Source organism: Cyanistes caeruleus, chromosome 15, assembly GCF_971803275.1.
Source record: "Cyanistes caeruleus chromosome 15, bCyaCae1.hap1.1, whole genome shotgun sequence".
Lineage (NCBI taxonomy): Eukaryota > Metazoa > Chordata > Aves > Passeriformes > Paridae > Cyanistes > Cyanistes caeruleus.
The window spans coordinates 17,908,863-17,934,353 of record NC_141715.1 but is presented as its reverse complement, the minus strand read 5'-3'; the positions used below and the strand labels follow the sequence as shown (position 1 = coordinate 17,934,353).

General features: G+C 53.8%; 1 protein-coding gene and 1 long non-coding RNA gene across 2 annotated transcripts; both read left to right on the top strand.

Annotated features, from left to right (window-relative positions):
- The first annotated feature begins 3,814 nt into the window (after positions 1–3,814).
- LOC111935682 (uncharacterized) lies at positions 3,815–4,574 on the top strand. The gene is made up of 2 exons (XR_002867787.2): positions 3,815–3,893; positions 4,019–4,574. It is a non-coding gene; the product is annotated as an uncharacterized LOC111935682 (long non-coding RNA).
- Positions 4,575–14,008: 9,434 nt separating this feature from the next.
- Positions 14,009–16,450, top strand: TLX3 (T cell leukemia homeobox 3). Its single transcript, XM_086851552.1, has 3 exons — positions 14,009–14,512; positions 14,895–15,138; positions 15,716–16,450. Exons 1-3 carry the CDS (start codon positions 14,068–14,070, stop codon positions 15,924–15,926), a joined length of 900 nt encoding a protein of 299 aa, XP_086707678.1. The 5' UTR covers positions 14,009–14,067; the 3' UTR covers positions 15,927–16,450.
- The last annotated feature ends 9,041 nt before the right edge of the window (positions 16,451–25,491 follow it).

Here is a 25,491-nt window from a genome sequence, read left to right as displayed (position 1 = left end):
GGTTGTGTGCATCTGTGGCAGACTCTGTAAACCAGGAAATACGCTGCAATTTGCCCCCTCAGTAAAATCTGAAGCTGTGAATTTGGATATGCCCATTGTGTTTCCCTGGTGACTTGATAGAGACGCTGTTGTCTGGGGTGGGAGCCCTCTGAGGGAATGCCTGTGCCTTGATCCAAACGTGTGCATTTTCTGTGTGCCGAGGCGTTGCTCCCAAGAATATTGACCTGTTGTCTGTGCCTTTCTGCAGAGCTGGCTCTAACTTTATTCTGAATTGCTTTATCTCCTGGGCAGTCACAAGCCTCAGTGTATTACTGCTTTGGAGAATGAATTGTCTATACAATAAGAGGGCGCTGGAAAAAAATCAGACACTAAGATTAGCAGCAACCGCATACATTAAAATTCAAACTGAAATCCCAGCCATGGAAGGAAACTAATAGAAGAAGAAAATATATCAAGGAGAGAAGCGCTGTCTCATCATTCACCTGTGCTGAAGGATCCAATTTTAGCCATATCCAACAGCACTGTCATTCATCTTCTTGGTGTGTTATTGTGATTTAAATCCAAGCTCTATAAGAGAGAGCAGTTCTTTTAAAATGATTGAGAGGGAATAAGGGTAAATTCAGTGTTTAGGAAAACTTTATGACATCACAATATTATACTTTACAGATGGAAGCAATATTTCCTACTTTGGAAGGAAAACTAATCATTTTCTATCTGCTCTGAGTCACTGCATCATTATAAAAGTGGGATATAAGTAGTTTTGTGCATTCCCAATCTTGTTCAAGACGACACTTTTGTTTATATAATGCTTCTGATTTATAGCGCTTAAGGATTAGCCTGACTACATATTAATTATATGGTTTTGATGCTTCAATATAAGAAGAAATTAAATATTTCACTTGAAGATAGAAACATGGAGCTGTAAATCATAAGGAATAAATTTGTGGCTGTCAGAATATTCTTTTTACTAAAATTAGACTAGTTCTAATGATTATGTGTTTTGCTTAGCAAACATGGATATGTATAAGCACCTTCACTTATGAACAAGTCTTATATTTCTTTTGGAAGGGTGAAGAACAGGAAATAGGATTTGCAATATTTGTATTGCCCCTTTTGCCTCAAGGTTATTTATTTCACGTTGAGGAAAAGTAGGACACGTACTTACACATAAATGCTAAAGTCATCTTTCCTTGCTCATTCCAGTGCACTGCTGATTTATTTATTGGGAATGGGTTCCTTTATTTCAGGTGGGGTCTCTGTCTCGACAGTTCCTGGGAAAAGCAAGTATGCAGTTACTGGCTTTTACTGCTTGTTCCATTCTTCTTTCATTTTAATGAGATCTTCTTTGCCCAAAACTGATTTCAATGGGAAGGCATCATGTTTACTCGAGGACTTGGAAAAATTTGGATTGATAAGTGCGTGCACAAATCAGGTTGGTTATCCCAGCATGGGACTCATGCTCACAGTCCACCCTAAACCAGCACTACTCTCTTGAGACAGCAGGAGCTCAGTGTGGACCGGGATGTTCAGAACCCTCAGGGCTCAGAACAGCTCCATGGTGCTGGTACAGGGATGCCATGGGGTGCTGTGAGCAGGATGGGGATGCAGAGGTGTTATTCTTTGCTGTTGCTTGGGGATCCTGATAATGCTTCCCATTGTGGGGTTGAATGAAGTTCTTGGAATGGTTTTTTTTCTAAAAATAACTTGTGGACACTGATCAAGGTCTCAGGGTTGCAGCCTCCTCTAGCCTGGACTCTGTGTTGGTCACTGTGCTTGGGGTTTGGGATTCAGTGCAGGCAGGTCCTGGATCCTCCACATCTGCTCCCAGGGGATGTTCAGAGTGGTTTGAGTGTTTCAGGAGCCAGCTGTGATCAGCTGCTTCCTCTACTCCCAGTGCTGCTGCAGGGGCAGCAAAGATGGTGACACAGGATGTTACTGGTGTGAGAGGAACTCTGCTGAGGGCATGGAATTTGTCAAGGAGACATTAAAGCAAAAAGTTCCTCCAAGACTGTGGAGTTGTCAGGGCTTAGCCTCAGTGTTTTGGTTTTATTACATTTTCTTTCACTATCCCATGTTTTTGCCTAGGTACAGGGCAATTGTAATTTTGATGGTAATGACGTGTGCTTAATTTGGGGTTTTTTTATGATTTAAACAGGTTTAAAACTTTTAAAGGTTTTTTAAAATTCTGGCAAACAAATCCCAGACTTTTGTGCTTTCTGACACTCTGTGTGACAGCTTACAGGTTACATTAACTTCAAAAGCCTACTAAATTTTGCATACTTAAAGTTGATTCTCAGCCTACCTTTAACACATTCTCTTGATATACACCTGAAATGTGTGGAATACAGGCAATATTCCTCTGGAGTGCAATATCAGACTGCTCAGGAACCTTGCCAGGTATGTGGGCACAGCTTCATCAGAATGGTTCATTCTCCTCTGAATAATTGTCTGTCTAAGTGCTTATCTCAGGGATGTGCTGATGCCCAAGGCCATGAGGCTGTGACTGACAGAGCCAATGTAATAAAGGCTGAACAGGGTTATTTGACTTGCTTGGCTGTAGTAGCAGGGTGATGGGCAGCACTACCGTCCCGTCCTGTTCCTTATTTCTAAGCTAAAACATTCTTGTGAAGTGCTTTAAGTGGCCTATAGCTGTGCCAGACCATGATGGGAATAGCAATACAGGAAGTGGTGCAGATGACTGAGCTTCTCAAGAGCCCACAGCAGAGAGCCCAAACTGGGCCCACTCTGAAAAGGCTTGAAAAGTAGAGGAGGATGCTGCTGCCCCCTCTCTGGGCTGCGTTGGAACTGGTTAGGGACCAACACTCACTGCTGGTCCCACTCCACCCCAGCCCTGGGGACTGTCAGTTTTTCTGCCAAGCAGGAGCCTCCTTTTAGCTGCAAACGTTTAAAATTGAGCAGAAATCAATTTCCATTAGTAAGGAAATAAGCACAAACATTAAAAAATATGAATAAAGAATAAATTGCTAATTGCATCCTGTAGCTCCACACAAGCCCCAGCTCACCACACTGCTGCCAGCCATCCCTGTGCAGAGGAGGTAGGCAGTATTACTGCCCCTGATCCAGGAAAGAGACCTTTGCTGAGATCCCATCAGTTTGCAGGCACCTGTCCCCATGGTCCCGTGCAGGAAGGAGCCCTCAGGAGCTGTTTGGGGCAGACTTTATTAACTTGGCTGTTGTGAGCCAGCAAAGCCCAACACAACCACAGCAAAGAGCAGAGAGGCAACAGGCAAAGAACATTTGAAAAACTCTAAATGTGGAGTGCAGACACATCTGGTACTTTAAATTGTTTCTGTGTGGGTTTGGGATTGTTTTGGCATTTGGGTTTTTTTAAAAATAGAATCACAGAATGGTTTGGGTTGGAAGAGACCTTAAAGATCATCCAGTTCCAGCCCCGTTGCCATGGCAGGGACACCTTCCACTAGTCCAAGTGCACAGATGAGCTGTGACAAAAGGCACTGAGCTGTTGGCTCCAGGTGAGGACTCGGTGTCTGGGCTGTGTGCAGGCTCTGTGGCTGTCCCTCAGTCCCGGCTGTGATGTCTCACCCAGATTTCACGTTCTACCCCTGCAGGTGGTGAGCTGCCGGGGGGTTTGTGTGTTTGTGCTGTGCCAGATGGGTCTGGCTGTGCCTCCCACCACTCTGGGCTGGACTCTGACACCTGTCCTGAGGGGGAAGCTGGGGCTGGCCTCTATGGCACATCGCAAGGAGCCCTTTACTGGACGCTGGGGAAGAAGGACATTTCTGAGTCACGTGAGCTGGGAAAGCTTCTGGTGGCAGTCATTTCACTGCTGACTCTCAAATGTTTCACACCCTGCTAGGGCCAGACTTCCATGCTATAGAACTGGCTTTTGAGGGCACCTGGTGGTCCTGTTGGTGAGTCTTCCTCTGGTTTTCCCTCAATTTAATGCACACTGTATTTATTATTTTTACCATCTCTTGCAATGCATGTCCCACTGTCAGGTCTCCTTTAATCACATGTTTGGTATTTGCTTTTCCAGGTCACTCAGAACATGCTGGAGAGATGTGACCAAAGCTCGGCTCTGCAAGGGGACCTCCAATCCCAAGGGCGTGGATATGATTTGGCAAGGACTTTGGGAACAGAGCACTGATGGATAAACCATCTCAGAAAGTGCTGGGACCTTGTTATATTGTTTGAGAAAAAGTTTAACCTTGTGAAAGCTATTTTAAAAGATATTTTCTATATTTTTATATCTCTAGCCTAAATGTGAGAATTTATAATTGTGAAAACAATGGAAAATCAGCCTTAGTTTGAAGAATGTTTTCAGCTTTCCTTATCAAAATTTATAATCCTGTTTTCGCTTTATGAAACAGGGTAGAAACAGTGTATAACCAAAGAACAAAAGGATATGCATTCCTTCTGAATTGGTGTCAGTTAATGATTCTCAGTTCTGTACACAATAGTAATAATATGTCATCATTCAAACCTGCAGGCTCACTCTTGAGAACATATTTGTTTGAAAATGAGATGAAAGCCAGTACAAACTTTATATTACATCTTTTTTAACTAATAAAATTATTATTTTGCTACAAAATGTTCCATATTTCTTTGCAACATGGGTGGTTAATAGCAATGAGGACCACAAAGAAGACTGAAAATTAGCATTTTAGGCTATAAGTATAGCAGAAAAATAGAATGTAGCACAGAGTGAACTAAGAGATGATGGGCCAAGACTTAGTGAAATGCTGATGATGTTATTTCACAAATACCCATTTTCCAAGTCTTTAGAAACCGGCAAAAAAAAGAACCACAGAAGAAAATGAAAGTATTAAAGCCTTTTACAAAGAACAAAGTTTATCCAAAACTGCAGAAAAAAGGGAATTGCACTGGGGAGCAGTGGGTGTCCTGTGCTGGGTGTGAGGGGCTCTACTGCCTGGGGAGATGCCAAATTAATTGAAGGAAGACCTAACAAATATCAGAACTGCTTAAGCAATACCTCCGTTTATTATGTGGAAAAGCTATTATGTGCAATTACAAACTTGCTTTGGGATTGAGTTGTGGTTTTCCATTATTTACCCAAGGAAAAATATTTCACATGTTTGTCATGTTTGCTGACATTTGTGAATTCAATAACATTTCACCACTGCTTAGATAAGAATGAGAATTGTTAATTGACGCTGTGCTCTACACCTTTCCAAGCCTCGGGCTAGCCCTGGACAACTTGGCTAATGGCAGCGCCAAGAGTGGGGAACGACACAGGAACGACAGTCCACGTGCCAAACCTCCAGAGCTCCCTGCACTCGGGCTCTGTAGATCCCAGGCGTCGCGGGTCTCAGTAAAGGGATGGAGGAGGCTCAGAGTCTCTTTGTCTTCCCAGGAACAGGTTTTATTGAAGGGTAAAGGGAGCAATGACAGGGGAAAGGACTGGGATGGTAAGAGAGGAGAGCAACTGAGCCCCGAACAGCTCTGTGCTTCCAAATTTAAAGAGGGGAGGGTACAAACTGAAAGACCAATCAGGACACGACCTGGGAGGAGACGAAGGAGGGGTTTACAACACCTGGGACCAATGAGAGGAAAACATGGGTGGGGCGGTGGTCACAACACCAATGGGGCCTCGAGTAGGGGATGAAGGGCATGGAAAATGCTGGAATAAAGGGCAGGATTAACAATGACGGACAAGGGCTAGGGGCAGGCTGAGGGTGATAAGCAGGGAAGATTCAGGAACAACGGGAGGGGTTTACTAAATTGACAACTGGGCAAAACCACTATCTGACAGTAACAGGGGGATAACAGGAACATACCATCAAATCAAACAGAATTAACAAACAGAATGCAACAGTTAATTGTGGCCAACAGGGAGAGAAAGATCATACCTGTATTTCTTACCGGGCTTTTCCAGTCTTCTTTGCAATTGGTACTTTTCTGCACATTTTCAAAGGGCAGGCAGTACAGCTGGAAGGAAGGTGTTTTGTCAGTTTGCAGTTCACATTTGAGCTCAGCTCAAGAAAGGATTTCAGCTAAAGGAAATCAGCTGCAGGAATGCTGAGTGCTTGAGGAGTAGCCCATGGGGGTAAAGTGATCCTTGGAGGTTACAGAAATCCATGGAGATTAAAATCCATGGAAATTGCAGCAATCCATAGAAGCTACAGAAATCCATGGAGGTTACAGTAATCTGCGGAAGTTACAGTAATCCATGGAGGCTACAAAAATCCAGAGAAATCTGTGGAAATTACAGAAATCCATGGAATTTATGGAAATCCATGAAAGTTACAGTAATCTGTGGAAGTTACAGTAATCCATGGAATTTACAGTAATCCCTGGAGGCTACCTAGAAATCTAGGAGCACATGTAATGCTTTATTCATTTTTTGAAAGACATAATTACCTTAAGGGCTTTGGAATTTTTTTCCCCTTTAAAAAAGGTGAAAACAATGGAATGGGAAATGTCAAAGGGAGATGCCACTCAGAACCCAAACAATTTCCTCACAAGGAACCAACATGATGGTTCCTCACAAGGAACCAACACCATGTCTGGTGATGCAAAGAGTTGGGGACTGTAAAATAGGGTTGGTTCTCCCCCAGGTGTGTTTCAAGTCCTGGGAGAGCAAAGCACGGCGTGCTGGGGTTCAGGTGAGCGTCCGTCCCTGTGTGAGCCCGGACAAACCCCCAGGGCTGGGCTCTGCTTGCTGGGACAGGCACAGGCAGCACGGGGCTGAGCACAGTTTGAATGCAAAGGAGGCTGTGAAGAGCTCAGCCCCAGCATATGCACACCTTACAGAGCAATTCCTTGACTTCGTTAATGTTTTATTGCACAACGAGTTTGTGATGACAGCAAACCTCTCAAACTGTGGCGGGATAACGCGCTTCCTCACCATATTAAAAAATAATGCTGCTCTAGGTTTTATGTACTGGGGTGTAGACTGCTGTTAAAGGCACTGCTTTGACAAAATTCTTTTTGAGGTTTACAGAAAGCATAATAAAATATGTAAGTTACATTTCTACAAACAAAAGCTATAACATAAGTTATTTATAAGCACGAGATACAAACAGTATCACAATAAATAAACCTTAATGGATACCTGTGGCATCCATCCTAATGTAATTTGCCCAGCAAAAGTCATATTTAGTATAAAAACCTGGCAGCAGCTGCATGTAGGTATTTAAAATAAGAATGGAAGAGGGAAGGAAGCGACTGCTTCCCCAGGCTTACCCCCAGCCTGCGGTACCTCCTGCCTTCCCCTTCACCTGAGCTGGCGCTGCTGCTCCCCGAGACCAGATGTCTCTGCCTCTTTCAGGGCTTGTTCACAAAACTAGGATGTTCCCTGTCAGCTTCACTACAGCCTGATTTTATTAAAGGTGGCAGAAAGAAATGGAGCCCCATCTGCCCGTCATTCTCTGTGCTCTCTGCCCTTTCAGGGGAAGCTCCTTCCCCAGTACCTCCCTCATAGCCTCTCCCTCTCATCTACTCTCAGTCATTTGTGGAAAAATGCATAGATTCTGAACTGAAATAAAGTTTTGGCTTTTTAAATATCACAGTTAAGGTTACCAAACCCCACAAAGATGTGTTTTGGAACAGGAATTGAAACCACCGAGTCATGTTCATTTGTTAGAGGCTTCAGAACCTTCAGAACAATTAGCATTGGCTCTCTGAGTGGGGTTTAACTGCTTCCACCCACTGGGACATGGAGGACAGAGTTCTACTGGAGCCTGTGTGTCTGGACCCTTGGGCAGGGTTCATGGGGCAAATGTCCTGATCTCCTCCATGTCAGGGTATAGGAAGTATCCCTTGTTCTGATGGGGGAAAGGCTGCTGAGGGCAGAGCTCCACCACCCTGCCCTCCCCTCCACCTTCATGGGGTGAAGGGAGGCAGGAGGAGCACAGCCCTCCACACCCAAAGGAAGGGGCAGAGGGGAATGACCTTTGGCTCTGCAACACCAGAGCTCTTCTCTCAGGAAGAAAGCAGCTGATTTAACCCTTGTGGGCTGACAAAAACAAAAGGGTTTTTTGTCAGCTCTGCTGAGCACCAGGAGCTGAGTGCCTGAGCCCAGTGCTGCCCCATGAGAGCACAGCCACGGGCTGGCACCCAGGGTCCTGCTCCATCACTGCCATGGTGCAGCCAGGCCTCTGCTCTGTCCTGGGCCTGTTGGCTATGGTGGTCCCCACCCAGGGGGGCTCATCACTGGCCAGGAGGACCCACAGGGTGTCACTTAGCCCTGCAGAAAGCTAAGTGTGTCAGGACCACATCTTCCTTTGGTGCACAAAGCTCAGCCCTTGCCTGCCAGTGCCCTCCACAGCTGGGCACAGCTGGCTACAGGCAGAGCTCAGGCAGCAGGTAATCTGCTTCTGGCTGTCCTGCCTACTTGCACTGCCCAAACCAGGACACAGATCACACATGTCCCTCTTCAGCCTGAATATCACCCACCAGCTCCACAGGAATGCTGCAGCCAGGGCTACAGTTGAAAAGCATTGTGTGTTCTCTGTCATGCTGAATTCTGTAAGTTGTGTGAGCACTCCAAACCATGTTGGGTTTACACAGCAATACCCATCCAGAAAAGGCTGTGGAGAACAGGATGGGCCATGGCCAGCCTGAGACCCGCTGCCAAAGACAGAAGCTGCAGCAGGGACTCTGGAGCTACAGTAGGAACATCTCACCATCTGCTGCTGCTTCCTGGTGCAGGGGGTTACTAGCAGTGCTCTTCATGCTCCAGTAAGAACATTTTAAAAGCTGAATGGTGGCATTGGCCACTATCATGCACATGGGAGGTGCTGCAAGGGTAAGGGTCCTGAGAGGATATGGTGCTGCAAGGGCACTCTCCCTCCAGGGCCTTCCTTGTTTTGATCCTGAGGACATTCCTAGTGCCGAGGAATGCCTGTGCACACCATTGCCAAACCCAGTGGCCATGGCAGGCTACAGCACAGCCCCTTCATGTCACTTCCATGGTAGCCATGCCTGGGACCACCTCTGGGTTTCAGGAGTGAGTGAGACAGCTGCCACGTCTCTGTCCCCAGTCACCCCTAGTTACAGACTGGACAGGGGACTCTTCTGCCCAGTGGTGCCAGGGAGGTGGTCACTCCTCTTCCACTTTTCTCTCTGCTTAGCTCTGTCCCCCCATACCTTTGCAGGTGCCTGGGAGCAGTGCTCTCCAATCACAGTCAGTCCCCAGGCCCAGGGAGCTGTGTCCCAGCGTGGCAGGGCTGCACTGTGTTCCTCTGCCAGCACCACGCACTTGGCTCCATATCTCAGCTAATACTTGTGCAATAAGTAGAATTTCACAGGGAATGACAATGCCACAGCAGCCTTCCCACATACCTCCAGAATTCTCCCATCTCAATGCCCTCCTGCCTGCATGGCTCTGGTGAGCACCAGCTGGTTCTGTCCAGCACCATCCCCCCGGTTCTGTCTAGCACTGTCCCCCTGGTGATGTCTGGCACTGTCCCATGGGTGCTGTCTGGCACTGTCCCCCTGGAGCTGCCTGTGGGCTGCCCCCTGCAGCTGTGTGCCCGTGGCTGGTACTTCCAGACTGGGCTCCTGGCATGCCCTACCTCACTGTGCCGTGGTAGGCAAAGGTCGTGGGCTGTGCTGTGCTATTCTGTACCGCTCCATGCAGAGGCCGTGCCATGCTGTTCCAGGGCCAGGCCATGCCGTGCCATGCTTTGCTATGCCATGCCTGGGGCCTGGCCAGAGCCCAGTAGGGCGTGGTGTCTCTTCTCTGTCTGCGATGGGAAACTGCCTGGCTGCTGGTGGCCCGTGCCTGCCCGGGGGTCCCACTGCCTCCCTGCTCCCGGTGGAGCCAGCCCCGAGCCGGATCCGTCTCCCCGATGCGGTGCAGGGTACCCGGGTTTGGCACCACCTCGCAGGTCCCCGGCCGGCCCCAGGCACCGCCGGGGGTCGCAGCACCGGGCCGGCCCGGCGGGGCCCGGGCTCGTTGTCGGGGCTGCAGATCCGCTCGGGAGGGGAGCCCGGCACGGAGCCACTGAGCCCGGCACCGGGCAAAGCGCAAGAGGACCTTCGGTTAGAAGGAGCCGCCAGGCTGTGCGGGACCGTGCGGGGCCGTGCGGGGCTCTGCGGGGCTGTGCGGGGCTGTGCGGGGCTCTGTGCTGGGCTGTGCTGGGCTGTGCTGGGCTCTGTGCGGGGCTCTGTGCGGGGCTGTGCGGGGCTGTGCGGGGCTCTGTGCGGGGCTCTGTGCTGGGCTGTGCTGGGCTGTGCTGGGCTCTGTGCGGGGCTCTGTGCGGGGCTGTGCGGGGCTGTGCGGGGCTCTGTGCTGGACTCTGTGCGGGGCTCTGTGCGGGGCTCTGTGCTGGACTCTGTGCGGGGCTGTGCGGGGCTGTGCGGGGCTCTGTGCTGGACTCTGTGCGGGGCTCTGTGCGGGGCTCTGTGCGGGGCTGTGCTGGGCTCTGTGCGGGGCTGTGCTGGGCTCTGTGCGGGGCTCTGTGCGGGGCTCTGTGCGGGGCTGTGCTGGGCTCTGTGCGGGGCTGTGCTGGGCTCTGTGCGGGGCTCTGTGCGGGGCTGTGCTGGGCTCTGTGCGGGGCTCTGTGCGGGGCTGTGCGGGGCTGTGCTGGGCTGTGCTGGGCTCTGTGCGGGGCTCTGTGCGGGGCTGTGCGGGGCTGTGCTGGGCTCTGTGCGGGGCTCTGTGCGGGGCTGTGCTGGGCTGTGCTGGGCTCTGTGCGGGGCTCTGTGCGGGGCTGTGCTGGGCTCTGTGCGGGGCTCTGTGCGGGGCTGTGCTGGGTTCTGTGCGGGGCTGTGCTGGGTTCTGTGCAGGGTTCTGTGCTGGGCTGTGCGGGGCTGTGCTGGGCTCTGTGCGGGGCTCTGTGCTGGGCTCTGTGCTGGGCTCTGTGCAGGGTTCTGTGCTGGGCTGTGCTGGGCTGTGCTGGGCTCTGTGCGGGGCTGTGCTGGGCTATGTGCGGGGCTGTGCTGGGCTGTGCTGGGCTCTGTGCTGGGCTCTGTGCGGGGCTCTGTGCGGGGCTGTGCGGGGCTGTGCTGGGCTCTGTGCGGGGCTGTGCTGGGCTCTGTGCGGGGCTGTGCTGGGCTCTGTGCGGGGCTCTGTGCGGGGCTGTGCTGAGCTCTGTGCAGGGTTCTGTGCTGGGCTGTGCGGGGCTGTGCTGGGCTCTGTGCGGGGCTGTGCTGGGCTCTGTGCAGGGTTCTGTGCTGGGCTGTGCGGGGCTGTGCTGGGCTCTGTGCGGGGCTCTGTGCTGGGCTCTGTGCTGGGCTCTGTGCAGGGTTCTGTGCTGGGCTGTGCGGGGCTGTGCTGAGTTCTGTGCGGGGCTGTGCTGGGCTCTGTGCGGGGCTGTGCTGGGCTCTGTGCTGGGCTGTGCTGGGCTCTGTGCGGGGCTGTGCTGGGCTCTGTGCGGGGCTCTGTGCGGGGCTCTGTGCGGGGCTGTGCTGGGCTCTGTGCGGGGCTGTGCTGGGCTCTGTGCTGGGCTGTGCGGGGCTGTGCTGGGCTCTGTGCGGGGCTCTGTGCTGGGCTCTGTGCTGGGCTCTGTGCAGGGTTCTGTGCTGGGCTGTGCGGGGCTGTGCTGAGTTCTGTGCGGGGCTGTGCTGGGCTCTGTGCGGGGCTGTGCTGGGCTCTGTGCTGGGCTGTGCTGGGCTCTGTGCGGGGCTGTGCTGGGTTCTGTGCAGGGTTCTGTGCTGGGCTGTGCTGGGCTGTGCTGGGCTCTGTGCGGGGCTGTGCTGGGCTATGTGCGGGGTTCTGTGCGGGGCTGTGCGGGGCTCTGTGCGGGGTTCTGTGCGGGGCTCTGTGCTGGGCTGTGCGGGGCTCTGTGCGGGGCTCTGTGCTGGGCTGTGCGGGGCTCTGCGGGGCTGTGCGGGGCTGTGCTGGGCTCTGTGCGGGGTTCTGTGCAGGGTTCTGTGCTGGGCTGTGCGGGGCTGTGCGGGGCTCTGCATGCCCCCCACCCATAGAGGGGCGAGGGAGACGGCGTGGCTGCGGGAGAGCTGCGTTTAAGGATACCATACGTCCGGGGTTATTAATTATAAAACATAATTAAAGTAAAACTGCAGAACGTCAACATATTAAATTTAAAAGCTAATATTAAAATAGCGTTAATATTTAATAAGGTAGCTGAGTGTTACAGAGCTGTACGCTGATACTCTATATTTAACTGTGTAAAACCAGGAGAGTTTTCCCAAAGAAAAATGTATTGTTTAGCTGATTATCAAAGACTCTGTGATATATTATCCATTTCGCAAAAATAATATAGATATCTTTTTAAATATAGTAATAAAAACATACTAGTGCCTTTTAAATATACTATTACTTACCACCCCTTTTCATATTGTACTATCACAGACACTTTGGAATTGGTTTAAAAGCACATCATTCATTATTCAAAGCTCATCTTTGCATATTATTCCAGCTCAAGTCTGCCAGGCTCCCTGTGAAATCGTTCACAAAATTGATAACAGCAGACACACACGCAATAAAAAGATCGCCTTGGGCAGCCCGAGCTCCCATTATGCAGATCGAGCTGCAATTTTCTCTAACAAAGCCTGCCCTGATCCAGGACTGGGTGGCACTTTATTTATTTATTTATTTATCCTCCACCGGTTGCCTTTTTTTTTTCCCCTTTCTTTTTTTCTTTTTTTCTTTTTTTTTTTTTTCCCCCCTCCTTTTCCCTTCTGTCCCCGCCCCGTCGCCTCCCTCCCGCCCCGCCGCGCCGTCCAGAGCGGGGCCCCGAGGGCGGTGCGCCCGCGGCCGCTCGGCGGGTCCGTGCGGCCCCGCAGCATCTTGCGGGATCGCCTCAATCGGATTAGCTCCGCTCCGGGGAGCGGCGGCTGGTGGCGGCTCCGCTGCCTGCCGCACCGAGCGGGGACAATCCGATTAGGGCCGCCCGGGGCCCGGGGCCGGCATCGGGCGGTCCCCCCGGGGCTGGGCGTTTACTGGCCGCGGTAATGACCGCCGGGCAAGGCGGGGCCGGTGTCCCTCGGTGCCGTGAGCCGGGGAAACCCTCTCGACGGCCCCGGCCGGGACGCGCCCGCGCCGGGGAGCTCCGGGAGGCGGCTTCGCCGCGGCCGTCGGACCCCGTCGGGGCTGGAGCCTACTCCGACCCCGCGACCCGTGCGGAGGATGGGGGTCTCAAAAAGGGCACACCGGGCCCCGCTTTTGCCGTGGGGCCGCCGCGGGAGCAGAGCCGCGCGGAGCGGGGCCCGCAGGTGCCGCCGGGCGGGCTCCGAGCGCAGCCTGTGCCCGGCGGCTCCGTCCCGCTCGCTGCCGCTGAAACGATTCGGAGCGTTGCGGTAATTGAATACTAAGGTTTAAAACTAATCAAGTCCTTCCTGTCACCGCTCCGGCATCCCGGGCTCGCCCTGCCAGGTGCTGATCAAATGCCATTACATTCTATTAACAGGGAAATTCTATTCCCTGTTTTCATTTCCCTTTATAAGAGGGAACTAAGTAAATGCACTGAGCGTTATTTAATTGTTAACGCCTTGAGTCCCGCTCGGCCGTCAGGGACCGGCTGCCAACGCGCTCGGCAGCCTCGCCGGGCTCTGCAAATCAAGCCCAAACGGAATCTCGTCCTGTAGGGCCCCGGCCGCCCCCCGAGCCCGGCCGCGGGCACGTCCTCAGCCCGCCGCTCCGCGCTGCCGTCGGGGCGGGGGCTTGGGCAGCCGCGGGCTGCGGGGACCGAGTCCCGCCTAGCAGGGTGGCCTCGGGCCGTCGGGGACCGTGGCGGGGCGGGGCCGGAGGCGCCGGGCGGTGCGGGACGGGGCCGGGCAGGGGCCGGGCCGGGGCCGGGCCGGGCCCGTGAGGGGAGCGGTGCCCCCGACGTGAGGCCCTGGCCCCGCCCCCGCCCCGCGCGGGGCCATTGTTCGCGCGCCCCTGTGATGTCACCGCGGCGGCGGCGGCCCCCGCGCCCGGGCGCGAGGCCGGCGCGGGGCGGTGGCAGCCAATGGGCGGGCGGAGGGCGGGCGGCGGCGGCCAATGGCGGCGGCGGGGGCGCACGCGGCGCGGGGCGCGCGGCGGCCCCCGGGCGGTGACGGGGCGGCGCGCGCGCGCTCCGCAAAGTTTGGTGTCGGCGGCGGGGCCGGCCGGGCCGCGAGCGCAGCGCGAGCGGCGGCGCCTCCACAGCGGCGCGAGGGCGGCGGTGGCGGAGGATGGACCCGCCGAGGATGGACCCGCCGAGGATGGACCCGCCGGGGCCGGCGCAGGGCCAGCACCAGCACGAGCCCATCAGCTTCGGCATCGACCAGATCCTCAACAGCCCCGAGCAGGACAGCGCTCCCCCGCCGCCCCCCCGGGGCCCCGACGGCGCGACCTTCCTGGGCGGCCCCGGCGGCCGCGGCGGCGCGCCCTACCCGGCCCTGCCGGCCCCCTTCCCGGCCATCGCCGCGCCCTTCGAGGACTCGGGATCGTACAGTGTGAACCTCAGCCTGGCCCCGGCCGGCGTGATCCGGGTGCCGGCGCACAGGCCCATCCCCGGGGCCGTGCCGCCGCCCATCTCCAGCGCCATCCCGGCTATGCCCGCCGTGCCCAGTCTGGGCAGCCTCAACTTCCCTTGGATGGAGAGCAGCAGGCGCTTCGTCAAGGACAGGTTCACAGGTAAGGCGCCGGGGCGGAGCGGGCGAGCCGGCTCCCGACAACGAACGGAAGGGGCAATAAAAAATATAAAACGAAATAATAGCAGTAATGCGAATAAGAATAAAAGCAAAGGCGCTCCCTGGATGCTTCCCTCCCCCGCTCTCGCAGCGAGCCGAAAAATCGCTCTCCTCGCGGCGTGGATAGTGCGGGGCGCCCCGGGGGGCTGCCGTGCCCCGTTCGTCTCCGCAGCTCTTCGACGAGAGGTGGAAGTGGGACCCCGGGGAGCCGCGGTCCCTCCGGGGGCCGGCGGGGCGCGGGGGGCCGGCGGGCAGAGCGGCGGCCCCGAGGGGGCGGCCGGCACCGTGCGGGCGCGGGGCTGACCCCTGTGCTTCCCCCCGGGCAGCGGCGGCGGCGCTGACGCCCTTCACGGTGACACGGCGGATCGGGCATCCCTACCAGAACCGGACTCCGCCGAAGCGCAAGAAGCCGCGGACATCCTTCTCCCGAGTGCAGATCTGCGAGCTGGAGAAGCGCTTCCATCGGCAGAAGTACCTGGCCTCGGCCGAGCGCGCTGCCCTCGCCAAGTCCCTCAAGATGACGGACGCCCAGGTGAAGACCTGGTTCCAGAACCGGCGCACCAAGTGGCGGTGAGTCCCGTGCCCCCGGAGCCGCCCCGTCCTGCCGCCACCCCTGGTGGCGTTCCCTGCCCGCCGCCCCGCGAGTCCCGCTCCGGCCGGGATCGCCCCCCTCGCCAGCTCCTGCCAGCCAAACCGTTGGGGGTGAATTCTTATTATTGATATTATCACAGTTATTATTGTTACCATCTTTATATATTTATTTTTTAATAGTCGGCCATTTGGAAAACGGGGGGATTATTCGTAAAAACGAGGGATTATTCGAAATAACGGGGAATTGTTTGAAGAAACGGGGAAATAATGTGAAAAAAAAAAATCGGGAGAATGTTGGGAGAAAAGGGGGGGAATAGTTGGAGACGGGATTACTGGGAAACGGCGGGTTTCCGGGCTCTGCCCGCCTCTCCCAGCCCCGCCGCCGGCGGTCAAGCGGTGGCCGCCCGCCCGGCGGTGCCTGGCCCCGGCAGGACGCGCCGGCCGCCCTGCCTGGTGCCCGCGACCGCGGGCCCGGCCCCGGGCCGGCCGCTCCCCGCGGAGCCCCGGGCAGAGCGTGCCCCGTGTCCGGGCGCGGGCTGAGCGTGTCCCCCGGCAGGCGGCAGACGGCAGAGGAGCGGGAGGCCGAGCGGCAGCAGGCGAGCCGGCTGATGCTGCAGCTGCAGCACGACGCCTTCCAGAAGTCGCTGAACGAGTCGATCCAGCCCGACCCGCTGTGCCTGCACAACTCATCGCTGTTCGCGCTGCAGAACCTGCAGCCCTGGGAGGAGGAGAGCGCCAAGATCCCCCCGGTCACCTCCCTCGTCTGAGCCCGGTAGCCGAGGCATGCAGCGGACTGGCCAGCGGAGCGCGGCCGGCGGCTCCCCCTGCCCCGGCTCCCCCGACGGGGCGGGTGGCGAGGCGGAGAGCGGCGCCAGCAGGGCTGACACCGGCACCGGCTCCAACCGGAGTTGGGCCCGGAACCGCTTCCCCGAGGCCGGCGCGGAGCGGAGCCGCTTGTATATTTGTGTCGATGTTCCACTAGGAAGGGAAATATGTCACTTTTTGTAAGAAGTGTTAATACCTTAATTTATTTATGCATCGAGATTTTGGGCACTATTAATATGGAATTATATAAAACCTCGATTATTTATATCGAAAACTGAACATAGGTACTTTGTGTTGGCTTTGGAACAAAAGGCTATTTTTTTTTTCCTGTTCTGAGGATAGCGTAAAGACAAAAATACCTCCCTATCACTTAGCGGAGGGGACTCGGTGGAGCCGGAGATGACTCATTAGCTTCGGAAACCCTATTAAACTGAAAAGCGGTAGCTCCCATCTTTCCCAGGTGAAGTTAATGTCAGCTGTAATTTATTCACCGTTGTAATAAGGGCTCCTTTCAGGCACCACACGCCGTTCTGTCCTCACCTTCCCAGCCGATGAGCTTAGCGCCCCGAAACAGCACTGGCTCCCTGCGCCACCGGCTCTCGAGAAAGCGCCTTATGTTTCATAATAAAGAAGATTTGGGGTTGACACAGACCATGTATAATACTTTGTACTTGCCGAGACGTGTAAATAAACGTTTTCTTTACAAACGTCTCTCCGCTCCGTGCCTGCCGCCGCGCCGGGGAGAGCCGAGCCGAGGTGAGCCCGCCGAGCGGGCACTGCGGGCCGGCGGCCGCCGCGGAGCCTCGGCTGTCACGGAGGAGACAAGCCGAGATGGGGGCGGCTGAGGAGCGGGGAGCGGGGCGGGGAGACGGGGGGACTCGGAGCGGGGCCTGCGCGGCTGTGCGCGGTGCTGCCTCCGCCGCTGCGAGGGAAGCGATCGGGAGCGATCCCGGCTTTGGGACACGGTCGGCAGCGCCGCGTGCGAGCGGGGCTGGCCGGGCGGGAGGAGTGCGGGGCCGTCGCTCTCCGGAGCAGGTGCCGGTGCAGGCCCCGCCGGTCCCCGGTAATTTCTCCCCGCCGGCAGAGCCCGGCCGTTTTCGTTTCGCTGCCGTTTCTGCGCGCACGGCACCGGGCTGGCGGCGGCTGCGGCCGGGGCTCCGCTGCTCGCCCGCAACACCGTTGTGCAGGGCGATTTTTAACAACGACCTCTCGTAGTTCTCGGGCCCGGCTGCCCCGGCCTCCACCAACGGGGAAGCTGCAAAATGGACGTTTTTAGAAAGCAGCCACGGCAAGGCGGGTTTCCCCCGGCCATGGGCAGGAGCCGGCGCTCCCGTGGCCGCGCTCCCGGGAGGGGCCTCCGCCGCCTCCTCGGCCGCAGCCCGGCCCCGGTCACCGGGAGGCTGCAGGAGTGTAAGGCCGTTCCCGAGCTCGCCGGTCCCGGCCGCGGCACAGGGCACTTCAGGGCCAGGCAGCCACGCAGGGCGAAGGATGGAAAGCATATTTCCCTAACTGGTTCTTTCCTCAGCGGTACCAGGGCACGGGCTCCTGTCGATTCGGTTTGTCGGGGGCAGGCTGTGGAGGGCCCACGGCAGGGCCAAATCCAGTGGCGCCGGGGTGATGGTGCCGGGCCCGACCGGTGCCATTCACCAGCCTGAATGTGCAGCCGAAGCTGAAACACCGAGCGAGGGGAGGTCTCTGGCAGGGAAGGAAGGAAAAGCAACGAGAAAATCTGTAGCAGGCGACGGAACGCGAGGGACCGCCGCACTCCGCTCCTCTGTCCCGGCCAGCCCCCCGCCACTGCTGAGCCCCAGCCCGGCCGTGTTCGCTGCATTCGTTTTTCCCCCGCCCTTCGCCGTGCGGTGATGCCGGGGCTGCCGGCCCTCTCTGCCCCTCCGCATCAGCACCGAATGCGGGGCAGAGAGGGAGAGAACCCCCGGTACCGAGCACAGAACAGTCCCGAGGAATGCCAGTGCCACTGAAAGCGGGGAAGAGTCCAGCTCTGAACGGGGATGGAATACACATATTCACGAGTGTATTGATGCTGCATTCTATCTGCACCGTCGAACATCTGTAAACTGCATTTTGCTCAACACGTCGTTGTTCTTTAACTGTTCGAACACTCCGTAACTACAAGCCTCTGCGTTCCCGATATCCCTGCAGTTTTCCCCAAAGTGCTGTAAGGCCAGGAGCAGAGGATTTGCAGAGCAAAACGCTGCTGCGTTCTGCCAGAACCGGCTCTGACGGGCGAGGATCCTGCGCAAAGCCACGGGTGCTCGCAGCCCGGTAGTGAAAGGCAGTGCCAAGTGGGTCTGAGCTCGGCAGGGACAGCCCAGGGGTCCCTTCGCCACCGTGGTCTGTGCCACAGGCAGGGGGATTGAGCTTCAGGGCACCCCAATTTGTCAAAGGATTTCATAATCACGACTAAACTTCCATTTCAACCACCTGAGTAGTCATCAAATAGCAGGATTTATGTCCCGCGAGCTGCCTTGGGCTCGCGGGTGTCTGGCTGGTGTCTTTGTTCCCGAGGAGCTGTCCCGAGGTGCCTTTGGAGCTGAGAACGAGGGGCACGGACCGCCTCGTGCATCCGTATGACAGTGCATGGGCGGGACAGGGGTTCCGCGGTGCTGAAGTGGGGGTTACCTCCAATTCCTCTGCCCAGTTAATCCAGTGTTCACAGCAGCCTCGGGAATCACAGCTGGAACAAACGCACGGTGTTTGTCCCTGCGGATGAGAGCAGTGTTCCCTGCCGGCCCGGTTCAGGTGCCACAGGATTGTCTGATGGTCCCTGCTGTGTCAACAGAGCGAGACGCCTGAAGGGGCCTCACGGACTTTAGACCCTGCCAGCTTCAGCCTTTTCATTGCAGGAACTGTAATTGTGGTGGATGTGGGTCCCCGGTGGAGGAGAGGACACATTTTGGGAGTGGACTGTCTGTTGTCCTGAGCCTGTTGATTGTCCTGCCCGAATTCTGCACTCGGGCTCTGGGGTGGAAAACTGAAGTCCAGCTGTTGTGTATGGGCAGCCGTTTGACTTCCCAATTTCTGAAACACCCTTCTGGCAGCACAGGCCCTGGCCAGCTGTGGGGGAGCATGGCTTCTCTCACCCTCCCACTCATCACTAAATGCTACCTTTCCTCTGTGGGAGACTCCTTAAAGCACCCCAGTCAGCCGAGGAGATCAGTGGTGTGCAGGCAGGGCAACAGCAGCTCCTGCAGCTGTACTGCAGCATGGCTGTGTCAGGGGGAGTCATTTAAGTACAGGCAGTGAAAGTCGTGATGGAGATATGATCTGAGAGTGCTGAAGAGGCTGCACATCCCATAAAGCTGCATTTTAATCTGTTGATGCTTGATGCTGCTATGAAATTTATAATTCTTAGCATTTGGATAATTTTTTCAAAGCAGCCTTAAATCTGCAAGTGAGAATTTATCTTGAAAAGCCCATGCTATGTACCTGAACTCCTATGTTTGGAAGTTTTAAGCCCAAAAAGATTTGTCTTTATTGAACAAGGATGGGAAAATGCAATGAGAATTAAGGATTATTGAACCATCGGTGGGACTTAATTTTGGATAGGTTGTTTTCCAAGTTTTGCTTAATAGTGTGTGTGAATGATCTCCCAGGCAGGGCTGAGCAGCTTTGTGGGTGGATGCACAAAGCAGAGCTTGGCACAACTGGAGGAACACCAACCATCTCCTCAGAGCTCCTCCTGGCTTTGCCTTGAGCCCCAGCCCAAAGCAGCCCCTGTGTCATGCCCTCACGCACAAACCCTCTCTGGATAAAAATGGCTCCACAATTTGCCTCTCTCAGCATTATTTTGTGCCCAGGGTATTAGATGCTACAAAGTAATGCATGGTGATCAAATCTGTGTAGGCAATTCTTTTCCTAAATGGGCCCTAAAATCAATGGGTTATTAGCTCTCCTCCACTCCATGATGAAAGCCTGGTCCTGTTAAACATGCAAACTACACAATATTCAATGCCTTGGTTTACAAAAGTGTTTTGCTCAGCTAGGTTATAATTTATCTCATTTATAGCTGACATAAATAATACTGAGATTTACATCACACCTCTGAACTTTCCTTGAAGCATGTATTTCTGCACTGAAATCATCCCCAGTGCTGAGGAGTTATAATTTAAGGGCTGTGACTCCCCCAGGTGAGCACTTGCTCATGTAGCTGCTCCTCCTTGGTCAGTAGATTCCCTCTTTATGCATCACCTGAGAGAGTTGGACCAGGGGGCCGAAGCATTTGCTTCTGTGCAGGTGGGCATTTCTTGAGGAAGAGGTATTTACACCCTTGGTTTAGGCTATTTGGAGCATTTCCCTTCTACACCATGTGTTTCCCTTGCCCACTCTTTTGAGTCTTTTAAGCTCCTAACTTTTTCCTGACTCAGCAGCAAAATAAATATTTCTACTTGGTGCCCACTTGTTTTTGGGTATCTGAGTTTCCCTCCGGGAGGCACCCAGGAGGCTTTGGTGGGCAGAGCTGTAGTGCAGTTTGTGGCAGTTTGGAACCTATGTGCTTTTCTCCCATTTTTGAGGGGGTCTCAGCATTTCTAGACATTTCAGGTATCTTAAAAATCTGTTGTTAAAGTCAGAGTAGTAATGGTATTTAGATACATATTCCCATGAATTTATTTTAAGGAAAAGAAATAAAATATTCTTCGGTCGTTGTGACAATAGAAGCCAGCTGCCTACAGGCATCCCTGCACATCACACATCCAGGAATGTCCACATGTCCTTTGTAGGATGTGCCCAGAGCTGGGAATGCTGAGAGTGCCAAGCAGAGATGTTTGAGAGGGATGTGTGCTCTTCTTTCTTCTTTCCACTCTTCTGCAGGAAGGGTGTGAGCTGTTCTCCACCTCAGCCCCACAAACTGTGTGCTCACAGAATTCCAGACTGGTTTGGGCTGGAAGGGACCTTAAAGCTCATCCCATTCCACCCCTGTCATGGGCAGGGACACCTTCCACTGTCCCAGGGTGCTCCAAGCCCTGTGCCTCCTGGCCTGGGCGCTTTGGTGTAGGTGATGTTGGGTGCCCACAGACTGTGCTCCACTGGGTGGGACCTGACTTGCTGGGGTGCTGAGTGGGGCAGGCTCTAAGCACCCTCACAAGCTCAGACCTTAGGCCATTCCTCAAAAATTAAAAATAAAGCAAACAGCAAAATCTGCCCGTGGATAGTGGACTCCAGAGATCTCCCAGTAACATCTGCAGCATCTGTACAGACATCAAGGGTGCTGTGCTGGTCCTTGATGAATTTTCTGAGCTGAGCCTGCAAGTATTTCCCTCCTGGGAGTGCAAGGGAGTGATTTTGCACCTCTGTGGAGCATCTCCCACTTCCACATGAGGAGGCAGAGAGAGCAGGACCTTTGCTATTACCATCATGTGGGATTTGCTGAGTCCTTCTCTGCTGCTCTGCCCAGCAACAGAACCACAGGGCTCAGACCCAGCTTCTTCTGTCCCTGTGCCAGCCACTCCAACAAAAGTGTGCCTCAGCTAGCTTAGGCCAGTTTGCTGGAATGGGCAGGTGGGAGAAAAATGCTCTGTCTCCAGCTCTGCTGCATATCTGAGCTCCCAGAATGAATCTCTGCACCTCATCAGGTGATTCTGGATGGTACATGTCGGCAGTGAGATGCATTTCACTCCATACTAGGACTGGTTTTCTTCATGAACTAATCCAAGTAGGAAGCAGTGCCATGGTAAATTGATGTGAGCCCCATGGCCTCACGTGGTGAGGGTCCTCACGTTTGGCAGGAGGGTTGTCTGGTCCACCATCTGTGTACCTGAACCTCCAGCTCTCTGTTCAGGTGAATCTGCTTGCTTATATTTTGTATTTGGGACACCAGACACGATCTCATGGCCTTGGGTTTATTATCTCTCATCTTTGGACTGAGTAGGAGCTGGATGAGGGGATAAAACTCATACCATGGCTTGCCTACAGAAGTACTAAGCTTCTTCAATCTTATGAAAACAGAAGGCCATCAACCCCTGCCAGACTCCTTAAATGACTTAAACTCAATGCCACAAGTGTTCCAGAATGCCCAAATGATCCCATTAATTTGGCATCCAGTATACACTGCATTATACGTACTGACTTCCATTGGCACATGCCACATCAAATCCATTAGTTGTGCACAAATGCACTTAAGTTTTTTATTGCTCTTAGTTTTGTGTCATCAGCAAAGAAAGGTAAAGTTGAGCTTCATCTAAATCACTGACATGGATTATTGCAATTGATTACAACGAAGAAAGAGCTTTTCAAGTTTCAAAGTTATGTTGTCTTTTATTTCCCCAAGTAGTAATCTGTGCTGTTTAAGTTATTGCACAAGAACTGTCTCAGTGAGAGCTGCCCCTATTACATTCCTTGTTGAGAACATTTGTGTGCTAGGCTGTCATGATTCCCCAGCTCTGTATGGAACTTTTATTCCTTCTGGTGGCAGAAAGGCACTCCATGTTCTTCACTCATTCCAGACAGAGAAGGAAGAAGAGGAGCATTAGCTAAAGCTAACATTTGGGAAGCTGTGTTTTAATCTGTGATTAGAGAAATCCTATTTCATTTATTGTGTTATCCACCATTCTCCCCCAGGCTTAGCCTCCTAACTGGGCTAGTGTGCTACCCATCTCAGGACACTTGTGACACCTGCTATCCAGACAGCAGCACACAAGGGAAGGATGTGAGCCAGCTTCACAGCATTTTTCTGACCAGTGATTATGAGGGGAGTTGTTAGTCTGTCCTCCCAAACCCCCCTGCTTGCCCTATGCCAGGGCTGCTTGGTGCTTTACAGCTTGATGTCCCCCAGCATTTACACTGTGCCCTTGTCAGGCAGAGACCTGCACCCAAACTCATCTTTGCACAGCTCAGGAGCCTCATTGAAATTATGTAGCTAAAATTGACTCAGTGTTTGTGAGAGTGATTCCTCAGCTTGAATTCAAGGTGCTGAACTCCTAGGTACTTCTGCAGGGCAGGAGGTGCCAACACAGTTGTGAAAGACCCTCTGCATCTTCTGGGCAGCCTGGCAGTGCCTCTGCTCTGCTTCTCTCCATTGCTTCAGGTCTCTTCAAAACTCCACACCAGCTCTAAGGGCAGCAGTTCTTAAAACATGACCCTGAAACTTAACTAAAGGACTAATTATTAGTTAATAAAGCTTGTGGTTTGTGGACTGGAGTGATAGAGAAGGCTGGCTCAGTACAGAGCTGCTGGAATGGTTTGGCTGCTTTCGTACAAGCCAGAGGGCCAGCCCTTCAGAGGGTGTAAATCAGCAAAGATCCATTACCTTCAGTGCCTCTCATCTATTTTATGTCAGCTGAGGACACGACCCTGAGAAGCTAATTGGTGGTATAATATAAAGACATTACAGCCCCTTGCTCACCTGCACACACTGTTCCCATTACTGGTAATGGGAGCAGCCTGTGGGGGAATGCCAGCCTCAGGTGGGCACAGCTGGTGCCAGTCCTGGGCTGTTCCCACCAGTGCCCTGTTAAGCTGCTCCTGGTCTCCAGAGAGACTATGCTTTCAAGTGGAGTGGGAAACCAAAGCAAAACAGTTAATAATTAAAGAAACCTTTGATTCCCTTGGACTGGTGGTACGAAGCAAGAGCTCCGAGGGCACCTGTGAGTGCCAGGAGTGTGCTGTGGAGCTCACCAGGCAGGAACCCTGCCAGCAGGCCATGAGGCTGGAGTGGGTGGGGGAGCAGCTTCTCTCATGCCATCGCTGCAGGTAGGTATGGCATGAACCATGGCCTGAGCTGTGCTTCCCTTGGAAATCTGGAAAATAGGGAATTTTAGCACAGTGGAAAATGGTTCTAGGTCTGGACAAAAGGTATTCCAGGAGCAGCCTGGGATGAAGCCTCTTGACTGCAGCCTACAGGCAGAGGCTCCATGCTGTGCTGTTCCCCTATGCCAGCTCTTCTCCTGTCCCCCAGTTGTCCCCAACTCTGGCTCTGGCAGCACAGGAGAAGCAGAGAAGATGGGGATGTTGTCACAGAGCTGCAGACTGGGAGGAGCAAACTGTGATCCTTCAAGATCTTTCATCAAGTCCCTTTCCTTATGTCTTTTATACCCTTGAGGTTGGCATGTGGGCAGGAAGGAGGGTGCATCTGCAGGGTGATGTGTAGGAGATGGTTCCTTCATAGGCAGCAGAGATGTTGTGGTAATTTTTCTTGTTTTGCTTCTGGCACCTAAAAATCTCTTTGGGGAGCTGCAGTCCTGTACCCTGCTTCATAGATTATCCTAATCTGTGCTCCTGAGCAGAACTTCAAAGCAGTACTCAGTCATGCTTTTCCTGAAGTTTCTAAAAATTCTCTTTTTCATCCCTGTGACTTGTCTTCTGTGGGCATCCTGTCTCCATGTTGCCTTTCTGCTCCTAGCTGAGGCACATGTTGTCTCTCAGGTCACAGCCTGCCTATTTCTGGTCTTGTGCAGCTCCTCAGCCTTTATTTCAGTCAGCTCTGGCAATTTCTGAGCCTCCTGCCCCCAGGTTTCCTCTGCTCCCAGATTTCCTCTCTGCACAGGTGCATGGTTGCTCTCCACCTGGAGCCAGGAGACCCCTCAGCATTTCACTGCTCGAGCAACACCCTAATGTTGCTCTGTTTTCTTTTTGTAGGGTTGCGGGGGGAAAAAACGTGGGATGTTGCCTCTTGCCCAGAGAATCTGAGATGGGTAATTGATTCTGAAAGCAGTTTGCACAGTCGGGGACTCACTCACTGAGGCTGTCGTGTTGCACTGGGGAGCTTTGCCATTTCGGTGCTCCAGAGGAGCAGCTGTTGTACCCAGTATTGCTTCCAGATTGTCACGGGCTGTGGAGGTTCCCCTGTCCTCAGACTGTTCATCAGGAATGCTTTCAACTTGAATTTGTCCCCTTTCTTCAGCAGGAGGCCAACGACAGTGTGGGGCCTGTGGGGAAGGAGCCTTTTCTGTGCTGAATCAGCACATCAGGGTTAGTGGTTTCACTTTGAAACTCCATTTTAGAGCTTTCAAGCCCAGTGCATCCATGCCCCGTGCTACCTCCCCAAGTGGCAAAAGGAGACTGTCTCTGAGAGCCTGAGCAGAGAAAAAGCCTGAAATATTCTGGAGTGTCTGAAATTAATGTTCAGGATAGAAACACTTGCAGGACCTTTTTTGGAGATCTGAAATGTGATTCTACTCTAAATCACCAAGGGTAGAAATTGTAGGGGTTTAGGGTTTTTTTTCTGCCTTGTCATGCTTGTGGCTTTCCTACATTGATCTCTGTGAAGTTGACCTTCTCTGTCTCCAGCCAAGTGCTCAGAGGGGAAAGGATGTACTTGTGCTGCATGAGTGAAACCACTTTTCACTGCCCCTTTTCACTGCTGTAGGGAATAAGGCAGGGAAAAAAGTAGCCTGTGTCCCTTCCTCATTGCAGGATTTTCTTCCAAACTGCAAGCAAGTTTTCAAAAACATTCTTAGCTGGGGTTTCCAACCCCTGTGTGACTGACCGTCAAACTGTTCTGGGGGAGATCCTTCTGGCACAAATCTGTTTCCTGTTAAAGCTTTTGCTGCC